This window comes from Nicotiana attenuata, unplaced genomic scaffold, assembly GCF_001879085.1.
Source record: "Nicotiana attenuata strain UT unplaced genomic scaffold, NIATTr2, whole genome shotgun sequence".
Lineage (NCBI taxonomy): Eukaryota > Viridiplantae > Streptophyta > Magnoliopsida > Solanales > Solanaceae > Nicotiana > Nicotiana attenuata.
Genome location: NW_017670315.1, coordinates 757,485 through 770,109, shown reverse-complemented (window position 1 = coordinate 770,109; position 12,625 = coordinate 757,485). Strand labels below are relative to the sequence as shown.

At 40.6% G+C, this 12,625-nt stretch overlaps 1 protein-coding gene across 1 annotated transcript; it reads right to left on the bottom strand.

Annotated features, from left to right (window-relative positions):
* Positions 1 to 7,598: 7,598 nt before the first annotated feature.
* On the bottom strand, positions 7,599 to 10,616 carry LOC109237708. The gene is made up of 6 exons (XM_019404050.1): positions 10,072 to 10,616; positions 9,768 to 9,978; positions 9,396 to 9,514; positions 8,561 to 9,150; positions 8,232 to 8,478; positions 7,599 to 7,992 (listed from the first exon to the last, which is right to left on the bottom strand). Exons 1-6 carry the CDS (start codon positions 10,614 to 10,616, stop codon positions 7,599 to 7,601), a joined length of 2,106 nt encoding a protein of 701 aa, XP_019259595.1.
* Positions 10,617 to 12,625: the final 2,009 nt, after the last annotated feature.

Below are 12,625 nucleotides of genomic sequence, written 5' to 3'. Positions count from 1 at the left end.
TTCTATAATTATGCCCTTGAATTGAGTTATAACTCTAGGATTGATATTTCCCACTTGCTTTTCCTAAATTCTCACCAAGGGACTATATCCGATGAATTTCTTACAGAATCTTTTTATTTAAATGGACAAAATCTACTCGCTTGTGCCTATACATGCACCGTCGTAAAGTTTACCTATGTGGTGTCAAGTTCCATGCAAAGCATCCCAGCGTTGCCATCCTTCTCGAGTCACTCTTTTACTCAGTTGTGTATATGGCTTATATGGTTTGAACAGTCAATCTACTCTCTTGCGAATATCATCATGAAAGCTTCTCACTGCCTAGTAACATAAGAGCATACCTTAACACCTATCACGTGAGTGCATGTCAATCGAAATGGTCACCGTGTGCATAAAGTCTCTCTGAAAATTGAGATCCTCACATCCACGTCATAGGAAGATCATGTGTCGCCATAACTTTCGTGTCCACTTGGGACATCCCGCAGTAAGTAGCTCACCTTGTCCTAGTATTGTGGTTGCTCCTGGCATGGTCGTATATTGCAGTTGGGATCTAATATAGCAGAAGCATGTCCAACTTATAACAAATGTTTATCTTCTTTTTACACCTCCATAACATGTGTTCATTGTGTTCTTTAGTTAGTGAATCCATTATGCTAGTTTCCCACAATTGTTCGATAACCATGAGAGAACATATCCTTCTATGAGTCATTGTAACACTTTCTATCTCGCAAGGACCCTTACTAGGCTCTCTGTCAAGACCAAGCACACCTTCGGGGGTTATTATAGCACAACGTCTGTTTCTCTTGTTTTTCTGTATTTCATTACCATCTGGGTAGTTCTCAAGTCAAAATCCATGAAGAATCTATACTATCTCATTGGGTTCCCATATCACTTCAAGTTCATCAAGGGTTGACAGCATGTCGCAATTGCTGAGATTGAATGATCTCCTTTCGATAATAGATTATCTGCACATGCGCTAGTCCAACGATCTGCTTATCAGTCTAACTCTCACCTTTAGGTTTTGGGTTGACCAAGGAAAAATACACCTAGTAACATATTCATATGTCAAAGCCTTTCTCTCAGTCAAGTCTTATAGCATCTCCCAATATAGTTTGCAATAGTTGGTTGCGTAGAAGTGTGTTGTAGTGCTTCATTATGAAGTATAGTTGCTAAACATAATTGGATTTTAGAATTCTAGAGCTATACATCACGTGACTTCATATAGAGATCTTCTTTAAAAAAATGTAGCTTCTCGTAATCGCTTTATATTACCACCCTTCCTAGTGGATACAATGTAAAGGTTACTTCCATAAGGCTCTTTCACTTTCTTTTCATTTGTCTTGCATGGTGTGTTGTTTACCCGTAATCTTCAATACGATATTATCTCAATGTCTTGACTTAGTCAACCAACTATACGATTCGATTAAATTCACCTCATTTTTATACTCTACAAGTACCCTTTTCTAAAAGGACACTGAAAGTGGGTAAATCCCCCTTTACTATACACCTCTAATGTCTTCTACTTAGTTTAAGCTTGTTGGTTCCAAATGGTGCTCATTAGTTTTGCTACACTACTATCTATTTCATCTGATAACTCTCATTGTAAAATTTATTTACGTTTCATGGCATCAAAGAGGAAGTCTTGTAGCATTAAGGAAGGGGACATATTCCTTTTGTTAGAATAAATAAATATTGCTGGTATTCTTTGTAGATGTTCTTCTAACAACCATTTACCTACTCTGCTTATCCATGTGACTAGATAACCCAGGTTACTTCTCCTCGATAAATGCATTAACACGTCTCATTCTTTCGAACTTATCCATGTAGGCACTTTGAGGTCTTGTTTTATACCAACTCGTAATGGTTTTAAGTACTTTCTCGCCATTGTTATCGATCTTCTAGGGCTATGTGGGCTTGTCTCATGGGTTCCAAAAGTAATTATTTCCCCTAAGTTCAAGTGTATATTGCCATGGTTTTAAACCAAAGTGCGTCCCCTTTTTCCAAGTCTTAAATGGGTCTGTTTGGATGGGTTACATGGCCTTCTTCTCACTCGACTTCTAGAATAATTGACTATATCATTTTCATGTGAGGGAGTTTTTCTACCCTTGGTATTACACCTCCTTGGGTGGATAGGAGTGTCATTTGTCTTTCTCCCCGGAGCATCATGTTAACCATTAGAACGCCTCTAACCAATACATGATTTTATCCTAACATTTAGATGTCCGAGCTATGTGGTTTTACTCGTGAAAGGGGTGAGATTAGATGTCTTCAGATTTTTGCACATATCATGAGCATAATGATTTGGAAGACAAGTTGTCATACCTTTAGTTCTCTCATATAGGGTCAATTGTTAGGGAGGGTTAAGCTGTTTGAGCTATGATAATCTCATAAGTGTTTTAACTTCATTTTCATCCTCATGGGCTTACGGCATAGATTCCTTGTGTCAGCTAACGTCAGGAGTGTAATTCCACTTCATGTATTTTGAATCCCATATCGCATTCAAGGTACCAGAGCATGAATTGATTTTCCCTTCACCCTAGGAAACGACTGGGTCATGTACTTGAATATTCCTCCTTAATGATTCCTATTGCCAATGTACTACGTACCCCTATGCCTCATTTGTGTAATAATTGACGTCGTCACAGTGATTAACCATGTCAGCATTGTTAGTTGTAACTTTCGTGTCCCTTAGCATATAACCTCAGAAAGTACTCTACTCAGCGCATTAATGGATTCCTGAATAACTCCAGCCTGATCTTGAACTCTGTTGTTCCTCATTGTATTAGATCCATTGGGTATTGTAAGTTCAGACAAGTCAAAGATGAAGCTTCACAGTGTGATCACATATATGTTTGATAGGTAATTTTATGGTCAGTTTATGGTAGCACATCTTAGAGTAATTGATGAAGTTCATCAAGGGTTTAGTGTGAGTGTTCGCCTAGAGATTTAGAGTTTGGAGGGTGAGCAGGTAATTCTCAAAATTTTCCCCTGTAGATGTTATGAGAATTGAAAATTAAGGGTAAGTAAGCGCACTTCCCATTAGGTCGCACTAGGAGTATGATGTTTCCCCATAGTTATTCGTCGTGAATCTGTGTTTTCAATGCCTATGTCTAAGAAGGCAGGTGGAGATAAATTGTGTATCATTCAGGTGGAAATTATTGAAGGTGAAGTTAATGGATAGTTAGCTTATGCGAGATATCTACTTGTCATCCTTGTTAGGTAAGTTTAGGGGTCGAAATTGCTCCTGTGAATGTGTTCCGGCGAAGTCTGTAGATATAAGAGGACATATTGAAGGCCGAGAGTGTTGTGGAAATAAAATATTTTCTCTTGATTGCATAGCAGTTGGTTTTGATTTGAAAGGTACCTTCTAGGTGTTATGATTTAAAAATGTGCAGTCCATGCCCAGGTATCATCGTGATAAAGTAGTGTTTGTAATGCTGAGGTTCTTGTCATTGATATATACATTATGGTGCTTTGTCGAGTTGTGGATGTGTTTTTAGGATGGTTTTGGTGGTTCTCTGGTAGGTGGATAGGCCTAGTTACAAAGGAGACTCTGCCGAAATTTTTGAATAATTTAGGAGTTAGTCAAAATTTAGGGTCTTGAGGTAGGTGAGAAGAGATTTATTTTATTAAGCGTTTAAGTCGGACTCTACTCCTCATTCGAGGACGAATGATCCTAAGGGGGGAGAATGTAAGGCCCCGGAAAATTTCGCTAAGTAACCTAGGATTGCGTGGTGCCACGTAGGCTTATTATAATATTTTTATGTGCTATTAACATAATTTACATCAATTGGATTTGGTAAATACGTGTATAAGTCTTATGGTAAGTAATTTGGGGTCCAAGGAAAGGCCTAAGTCTAAGAAAAATTGGAAAAGTTCATAATAGGCTAAAACTCCAAATGAGCTTGCACTAGTCCATTCTTTGAACGAGCATATATAAATATGTATAATGTTTTATGTGATGGATAACCTATCATATGAAAGGTCTTTGAGTCTAGTTTCCAATGCTTCAAACCGTTCGTCATTTGGACATTCCTACACAAAGTTATGATCAAATTACCAAAGGCTGGAAAAATGCGATCCTGTGTCAGATATGTGATCGCAAAAATCATTATGCGGTCCGCATACTTGATTTGCGATCGCAAATCAGGTCGCAAACTGGACCTGTGTAGCCCAGTTTTGGACACCGAGCTTTGCGACGCGTTTGTGGCCAGCATACCCATTCTGCGGTCCATTATGCGATCGCAGACCCGCATTCGGAGGGTAAATCTTTCTATTTTTATAACCCGACCCCATTTTCATATATAGTCTTTGGGGCTTCATTTGGGGTCATTTTTCCACTGATTTTAGAGAGAGTTGAGAGAATTTTAGAGAGAGAAGGAGGAACCCAACATTCATTCATCCAATCTTGCATCAATCTTCTAGAATCAAAGAACCCAATCACAAGTTCTTCATCTAAGAGGTAAGATTCTATACATTAGGCTTCAATTTCGAGTTTGGGGTATAAGATGGGGTGTTGAGGTATTCTTGGGTGTAATACTATTATGTATACATGCATGTACAAAGTATGTTTGTGGAATGATTGTTGAACATAAATAAGCAAAGATTGGGTTGGGGAATGAAGGAAACCTTGAGAAAAAGAGATTTGAAATTAAGATGCTTAACTAGTATTTGATAAAATGCTCAAATGAGCTGAAATCATGAATACCTTTCTAATTTGTGTTCAATTTTGTTATGTCTCAAAGTATATTGGAATTGCTAGAATTTCCGGAACATTGTAGTAACTTAAGGAAAGCTTAAACGAGGTATGTATGGCTAACTTTAACTCTTGTAGAATCCCCTTGTTATGACGAGCATACAGTATGTGTACCTTGTATGAAAATATGTGTATTAATTGTCTTAGTTGATTTCCACACCACCAAGTTATATGTGATTGTGAGAAGTGATTTGATGTGCCTACCTTATTATGTGCAAAGTTTGTAAATGCTTGAGGATGCCGACATGGAAGTATGTGTTAACGAATGAAAGAATGTTAATGTGTCCAAATGTGGGAATGTGTATAATGACTAAAAACCTACGTGGTAAGTAATGAAAGAGGGTATTGTGAAATGACGTAAATAAGTTGAACGATTACGACAACACCTTGTACTTGAATTACTTCTTGGTGACAGTTATGGTTCCATGGGCCCAAATGTATGAATTGTTGATATGAACTTGTCTTTCCTTGAAATGATGGTTCTTGTGATGTATTGTTTGTTGTTGTTGTTGTGTGAAATGTGATTGTTCGGTGGGATTGGGTTGCGCGCCGTAACACAAAGTAATAAGGTGTGGGTTGTGGTGATAAGGGTGGTCGAGGTAATAAGGGTGGCCGAGGTAATAAGGGTGGAAAAGAGACCGTAGTCACTATTGAAATGAAAATATATAAAACTCTTGAATGTGGAAGTGTTGGAAAGGGAAAAAGGAGAGATTGTGAAACTTTTGATTTTGGTTGTTTCTTCCTACGTGCAATGCTTGTTGGTTCTATTACTGTCTCTTAGCTGTGTATTGTTTGATATTCTGGATGGCCTGAAGCCATGTGATTGAACTGTGAACTATTGTTGTTGTGTGATATGTGGTTGTTCGGTGGGATCAGGTTGCGCGCCACAACACGAAGTAATAAGGTATGGGTTGTGGTGATAAGGGTGGCCGAGGTAATAAGGGTGGCCGAGGTAATAAGGATCGAATGTGATCATTATCACTATTGAAATGAAAGTTTGTGAAATCATTGATATGATTAAATGATGTTGAAAGGGGAAAAGGAGAGATTGTGAAACTTGTTTGGCCTTTGTTGTTCCTTTCATGTGCATTGATTGTTGATTCTATTACTGTTCGTTATCTGTGTATTGATTGATTTTACTTGGGATAAAGTTTGTTCATACATACCAGTATAATTCAAATATACTAACGTCCCTTTTGCCGGGGGCGCTACATTCTTGTTATGATTGTAGGTGGTTCTATAGCAGGTACTCCAGTCCACCGACAGTAGCACCTCCCCCACTTTCCGTCAGCTGTATTGGTGAGCCCCTTTCCTCTAGGGGCCCTGTGTGGCTCATGTCGCTTTTCTTCCCGAAGTCTTATTTTGGTATTTGTGTAAGGTATAGCCGGAGCCTTATTGTCGGCATTTCCATATTATTCTTCAGTTGTATTTAGAGGCTCCGTAGACAGGTTGTGGGTAGTGTCGGGTATTAGGATTTAAAATAGAAATATTGATGATTGGCAATGATGTATAAAACTTGGAATACCTTTAAAATGGCGAATGAAGTTGCTAATGAAAATGAAATGGAAATCGTTAATGATATGTTTATAGAATTTGATTAATGGAGTCCATCTCCTATTTATTCATGAGTTAGTTTCGGTAGAATGAGACCTAAAAGGCTTGCTCGGTCAGGTTTACTTGGTTGAGCGTCGGTCGCGCTCCTCGGATTTTGGGGCGTGACAAGTCCAACACAACGTAATCCATTTGACCTTTCTAGCACCGATACACATCCCACATAATGTCTACGGAGCCTCTAAAGATACAAAAGATAGGTATGATAATGCCGGAAACAAGGCCCCGGCTATACCTCAAAACGTGGTAAAAACATGAACAAAAGATACAATACATGACCCCGGAATGGAATGGGGTTCACCGTGTTTTGGGTCTTTTTCTTGTTCTTTTTTTTATCTCCTTAGTGTTGTGCAGTGCTTGTGTGTGTGAGAGTGAGTGTGGGCGACTGAAATGCAGAGGGGGTTAGGGTTTAATACCTGGGGGTTCTGCGGTGGAAAAGTAGATCGAATAACACATTATGCGGTCGCATATGTGTTATGTGATGATTTATTAACTGCTTTGCTAAAACTCACTCCGCGATGCATTCTACGGTAGCATAATCGTTATGCGGGCCGCAGACATAGAAATCCCACTGCATATTTAAGGGCCAAAATTGCATTTTCTTCTGAGCGTGTCTGCGACCACTATGCGGTCCGCAAAGCCATTATGCGACCGCATAGTTTCCGCAGGCCACAGGTCCTTCTTACCTTCCTTCTTCTCAGTCCTTGCACCCTGTTTCATTGTTTTTTGAGCTACCTGCATTCTAACACACAGGTCAAACTGCTCAACACTAACAACTAAACCTACAGAAATTTAAATCTAACAAAAGAATGTTACCACACATGGGTTGCCTCCGAAGAAGCGTTTTATTTAATGTCACGGCACGACGATGTTGACCCCATTTGGGCTACTCAGTGGTGGGGGCTGCTGTAGGACTATCCTTGAGTGCGAATTATTCTACCAAGTGCCTTTCTCCTGTGGTTCCGAGGTGATGCTTGACCCGTTGGCCATTTACTTTGAAAGTTCGAGTCCCGTCCTCCAACTCCAATTCAATAGCGCCATAAGGGGACACATTCACAACTTTGAACTGACCAGACCATTTGGATTTGAGTTTTCCCGGAAATAACTTGAGTCTTGAGTTGAAGAGTAAGACCAAGTCACCAGATTTGAACTCCCGTTTCAAAATCTTCTTGTCATGAACAAACTTCATTCTTTCCTTATACAAGGGTGCACTCTCATAGGCATGGAGACAGAATTATTCCACTTCATTGCGTTGTGTCATTCTTAGGTTACTAGCTTTGGCCCAATCAAGATTCAACTTTTTCAATGCCCACATGACTTTGTGTTCAAGCTCCATTGGCAAGTGACATGCCTTACCAAAAACCAACTGGTATAGTGAGGTGCCACTGGGAGTCTTAAATGATGTGCGATACGCCCACAATGCATCATCTAGCTTCCTTGACCAGTCAGTCTTGTTTGCATTGACATTTTTTGCTAGGACGTTTTTGATCTCCCTGTTGGGCACTTTAACCTGCTCGCTCGACTGAGGATGATAAGGGGTGGCCACCTTGTGCTTGACTCTGTACTTTTCGAGCAGCCCGGTGAAGGCCTTGTTGCAAAAGTGAGAACCACCATCACTAAGGATAGCCCTGGGGGTACCAAAAACTGCGTAAATATGTTCTTCTTCAAGAAGTCGGTCACACTCTTTGCCTCATTATTGGGCAAGGTGATTGCCTCAACCCATTTGGAGACATAGTCCACAGCCACCAAGATGTATGTCATGCCATAAGAGCTCACAAAGGGACCCATGAAGTCTATCCCCCACACATCAAAGATCTCGACCTCCATTACAAAGTTCATAGGTATCTCTTGTTTTCTAGAAATTTACCCTTGTCGTTGACATTGATCACATATCTTGACTATCTGATTTGCGTCTTGGTATATCAATGGCCAATAGTAGCCACATTCAAGCACTTTTGTCGCAGTACAGTTTCCACCATGATGGCCCCCAACTGGGGAGTCATGACATGCTTTGAGAATTTGCACTACCTCATCTTCTGGAACACAACGCCGAATGATGTTGTCGGCACAAATACGGAACAGAAAGGGTTCCTCCCAATAGTATAACCTAACTCCTGCAAGAAATTTTTCTTTTGATAAGCTTCCAATCGGTCGGGAATAAGGTGACTAACCAAGAAGTTAGCGATATCGGCATACCAAGGAGCGAAGGTTCTGGAAAGGCATCATTAATTTCAAGATCTTCTTTTGGTCTCTCTACCTCTTCAAGCCTAGATAGGTGATCCGCAACTTGATTCTCTGTCCATTTCTGATCTTTGACTTGAAAGTCAAACTCTTGTAACATAAGAACCCACCTAATCAATCTTGGTATAGCATCCTTCTTCCCTATAAGATAGCGGAGAGCAGCATGATCACTGTAAAATATCACTTTGGACCCCAACAAATAGGCCCGGAATTTTTCAAAAGCATAGGCAATGGCAAGCAGTTCTTGCTCAGCCACAATGTAATTCATTTGTGCGCCATTGAGTGTCTTGCTTGCATAGTAGACAAGATGAAGGATCTTGTTATGCCATTGACCAAGTACCGCCTTAATAGCTATACCACTAGCGTCACACATGAGTTCAAATGGAAGGGTCCAATCAAGTGTGACAGTAATAGGTGCCGTGGTGAGCCTTGCCTTCAATTCCTCAAAAGCTTTGAGACACTTCTCATCAAATTCAAACTTTGCATCTTTTTCAAGGAGTTTGCACATTGGATTTTCAATTTTTGGGAAGTCCCTGATAAAACGCCTATAAAAATCGGCATGCCCCAAAAAACTTCGGACACCTTTTACCGAAGTGGGAGGATGAAGCTTGGAAATGATTTCGATCGTTTGCCCGATCAAACTCTATGCCTTCCTTGGAAACTTTGCGGCCCATAACAATGCCCTCGTCCACCATGAAGTGGCACTTTTCCCAATTTAGCACAAGGTTGGTTTCCTTACATTTTTTAAGCACTTGTCTAAGGTTGTCAAGGCAATGCTCAAAGAAGTCACCAACTACAAAGAAATAATCCATAAACACCTCTACGGAATCCTCCACCATGTCCAAGAAGATTGACATCATGCACCGTTGAAAGGTAGTCGGGGCATTGAATAGCCCAAATGGCATACGACTAAAGGGAAAGGTCCCATACAGGCATGTGAATAACCATCCAAGAAGTAATAGAATGACCTTACCGCTAGCCGATCAAGCATTTGATCAATAAAAGGCATAGGGAAATGGTCCTTGCAAGTAGAACTATTGAGCTTTCGGTAGTCCATGCAAACTCTCCACCCGGTCACCGTCCTCGTTGGGATGAGCTCATTTTTGTCGTTTTGAATCACGGTCATGCCTCCTTTCTTTGGCACACATTGCACCGGACTCACCCAGGGGCTATCGGCAATGGGGTAGACTACCCCGGCATCTAACCATTTTATGATTTCTTTCTTCACCACCTCTTGCATGGAAGGGTTTAACCTTCTTTGATGCTCCACGCTAGGTTTGCTCTCTTGCTCCAATTGTATCTTATGCTTACAAATTCCAGTGGGGACCCCTCGGATGTCCGCTATTGTCCACCAAATGGCCTGTCTGTGCTCCCTCAAGATATTCAACAACTGTTAAACTTGTACATCATTCAACAAAGAAGAAATGATTATAAGTAGAGTTTAATTAGAGCCAATGAATTTATACCATAAGTGTTGTGGAAGTGGTTTGAGCTCAAGTTGTGGAGGCTCAATAATTGAAGGCATAGCGGGAGGAGTGACTATATTCTCTAAGTCAAGAGAAAGAGTCTTTGGTGCATAAGGGTAGGACCTAAGCCCTTCTAATGCATTTACCGATTCCATGTATCCCTCCATGTCTTCATCATCATAAATTACAAAAATAGCCGCCAATGCCTCACCAAGGCATTCTTCTTCCATCTTCAACTCGATTGCATCCTTTACCTCATCAACAATATCAATGTCTGAGATGTTTTCATATGCATGTGGAAATTTCATACCCTTACTTGCTTCAAAGGTAACCTCTTCGTCATTTACTCGGATCTGGATCTCATTTCGTTCCGAATACATGAGTGCTCTTCCGGTAGCAAGGAATGGTCTCCCCAAGATGATAGGTATTTCTTTATCAACATCATAATCGAGGATAACAAAGTCCGCAGGGAGGAGGAACTTCCCTACTTTCACAAGGATATCATCAACAATTGCCACCGGTCTCTTTATTGAACAGTCGGCCATTTGCAACCTCATACTTGTAGGCCTAGGAAAACCTAACCCCGCTTGCTTGTAAATAAAAAGAGGCATTATGTTGATGCTAGCCCCATTATCACAAAGGGCTCATGCAAAATCGCGCAACCCAATAGTGCATGGAATGGGGTCCTCTTTCTTTTGGACCGTGGTTGTTGCAATTATGGAACTAACCCAGTAAGTCAGATTCACCACTTCATTCTTGGTGGTTCTCTTTTTAGTGATTAAGTCCTTCAGGTACATAGCAAAACCGGGCATCTCTTGAAATTCTTCCACAAATGGAATGTTTACCGACAACTGCTTGAGAATGTCATAGAACTTTTCGAGTTTGCTCTCATCAACCCTCCTAGCAAGTCTTTGAGGGAAAGGAGGCGAAGGCCTAGGATTTGGTGCTAGAGTTTTTGGTGCCTCTATTACCTTTTCCTTAACCTCCTCATGGTTCACTTATTGAGTTCTCACCTTCTTCAAGAGTCTTTCAACTTCAACAACAATTGACTCCTCAACTTGTGCCTTGACTTCTTGTTCGGAATCTTCCAGTTCAACCACTTGTTCATTCTCTCCTTGAAGTAGTTTCCCACTTCGAGTTGTGATTTCCATACAATACGAGGTTGGGCCACTCCCACTACCTTTTGGGTTTGCAAATGTATCACTTGGAATGTGCCTTTTTGCTTCGGATTTTGCTCTCAAGAGAGATCTCTCATTTGCATCTCCAACTTTTGAATAGATGTGGTATGAGAGTCCACAAGCTCGTTCATGTTGTTTACTGAAGTGCCGAATCTTTCTTGATTTTGCAATACTCGTTCAAGCATGTTTTCCAACTTGGACTCACTTGAAGAACTTTCTTTCCAATGTGGAGAGTTTGAATATTGCCCCTTTGGTGGAACATCGGGGTTGGAACACCGATTTGAAAAATTATTGTTGTTGTTACTCCAATTTCCTTGATTTGAACTACCTTGGTCATTTCACAACTGTTGGTTGCCTTGCCCTTGCGTGTTAGGCCTCCATTGGTTTTGCTATCCTGAACCTTGGCTGGGTTGCCTTTGATAACCTCCTTGAGAGTTGTTGACATAATTTGCTTCCTCGTAGTCCTCATTTGACATGGGTTGAACATCTTCCACCACATTCACCTTTTTTGTTTGTCTTTCAATTAATTTCATCAACACATTGACATTGGTGGCAATCCCAGCAAATACTTGATCTCTTTCTTGGTTCTCCTTAATCATGTTGGTCAAGGAAGGAGTACCATATGCAATTCTACCCGTGGTGTCCTCTGAGTGCCAAGCTTGGTTATGTTTTGCCATTTTGTCAAGGATTTGCATGATCCTTGCAAATGTTTTATCCATAAAAGATCCATCAGTTGCATTTTTCGCTATGGATTGATTCATAGGATCCAAGTCCATGTAAAATTCTTCCAACAAGATAGTATCTGGAAAACCATGATTCGGTGACCTCGCTAAATATAGCTTGAATCAATCCCATGCCTCATGTCGATGCTCTCCCGGTAATTTCTTGAAGAAGAAAATTTTATCCCGTAGCTCAGACTTCTTGCTCTGCGGAAACTATTTTGCTAGGAAATCTCGTACAAGCTCGGCCAAGTATGAATGGAATTAGGCGGTAGATTTTGAATCCATTGTCTTGCCTTTTCATTTAGAGGGTACTTGAACACCCTCAACATTATGGCATAATCTGAAACGCAATTCTGCTTGTGCATCGCGCACACACCCAAGAAATTTCAGAGATGTTGTGTCGGATCATCATCTGTGCAATTTCGGGAAAACCCTCTACCTTGAGCATTAGAATTAGACTTTTTTCCACCTTAAAGGTAGCAACATCAACTCTTTGAGGGACAATGGCATTTGTATCCTCAATACACTCATCTATATCCGCAAAGATATTCTCTTCTTCCGGCTCGCCCATGTTTACCTAGTGACACCAAGCAAAGCAAGCAAAGTGTGATGGAATAGAAGAAGACGTAAAGTAAAGCACACACTAATTAGTAA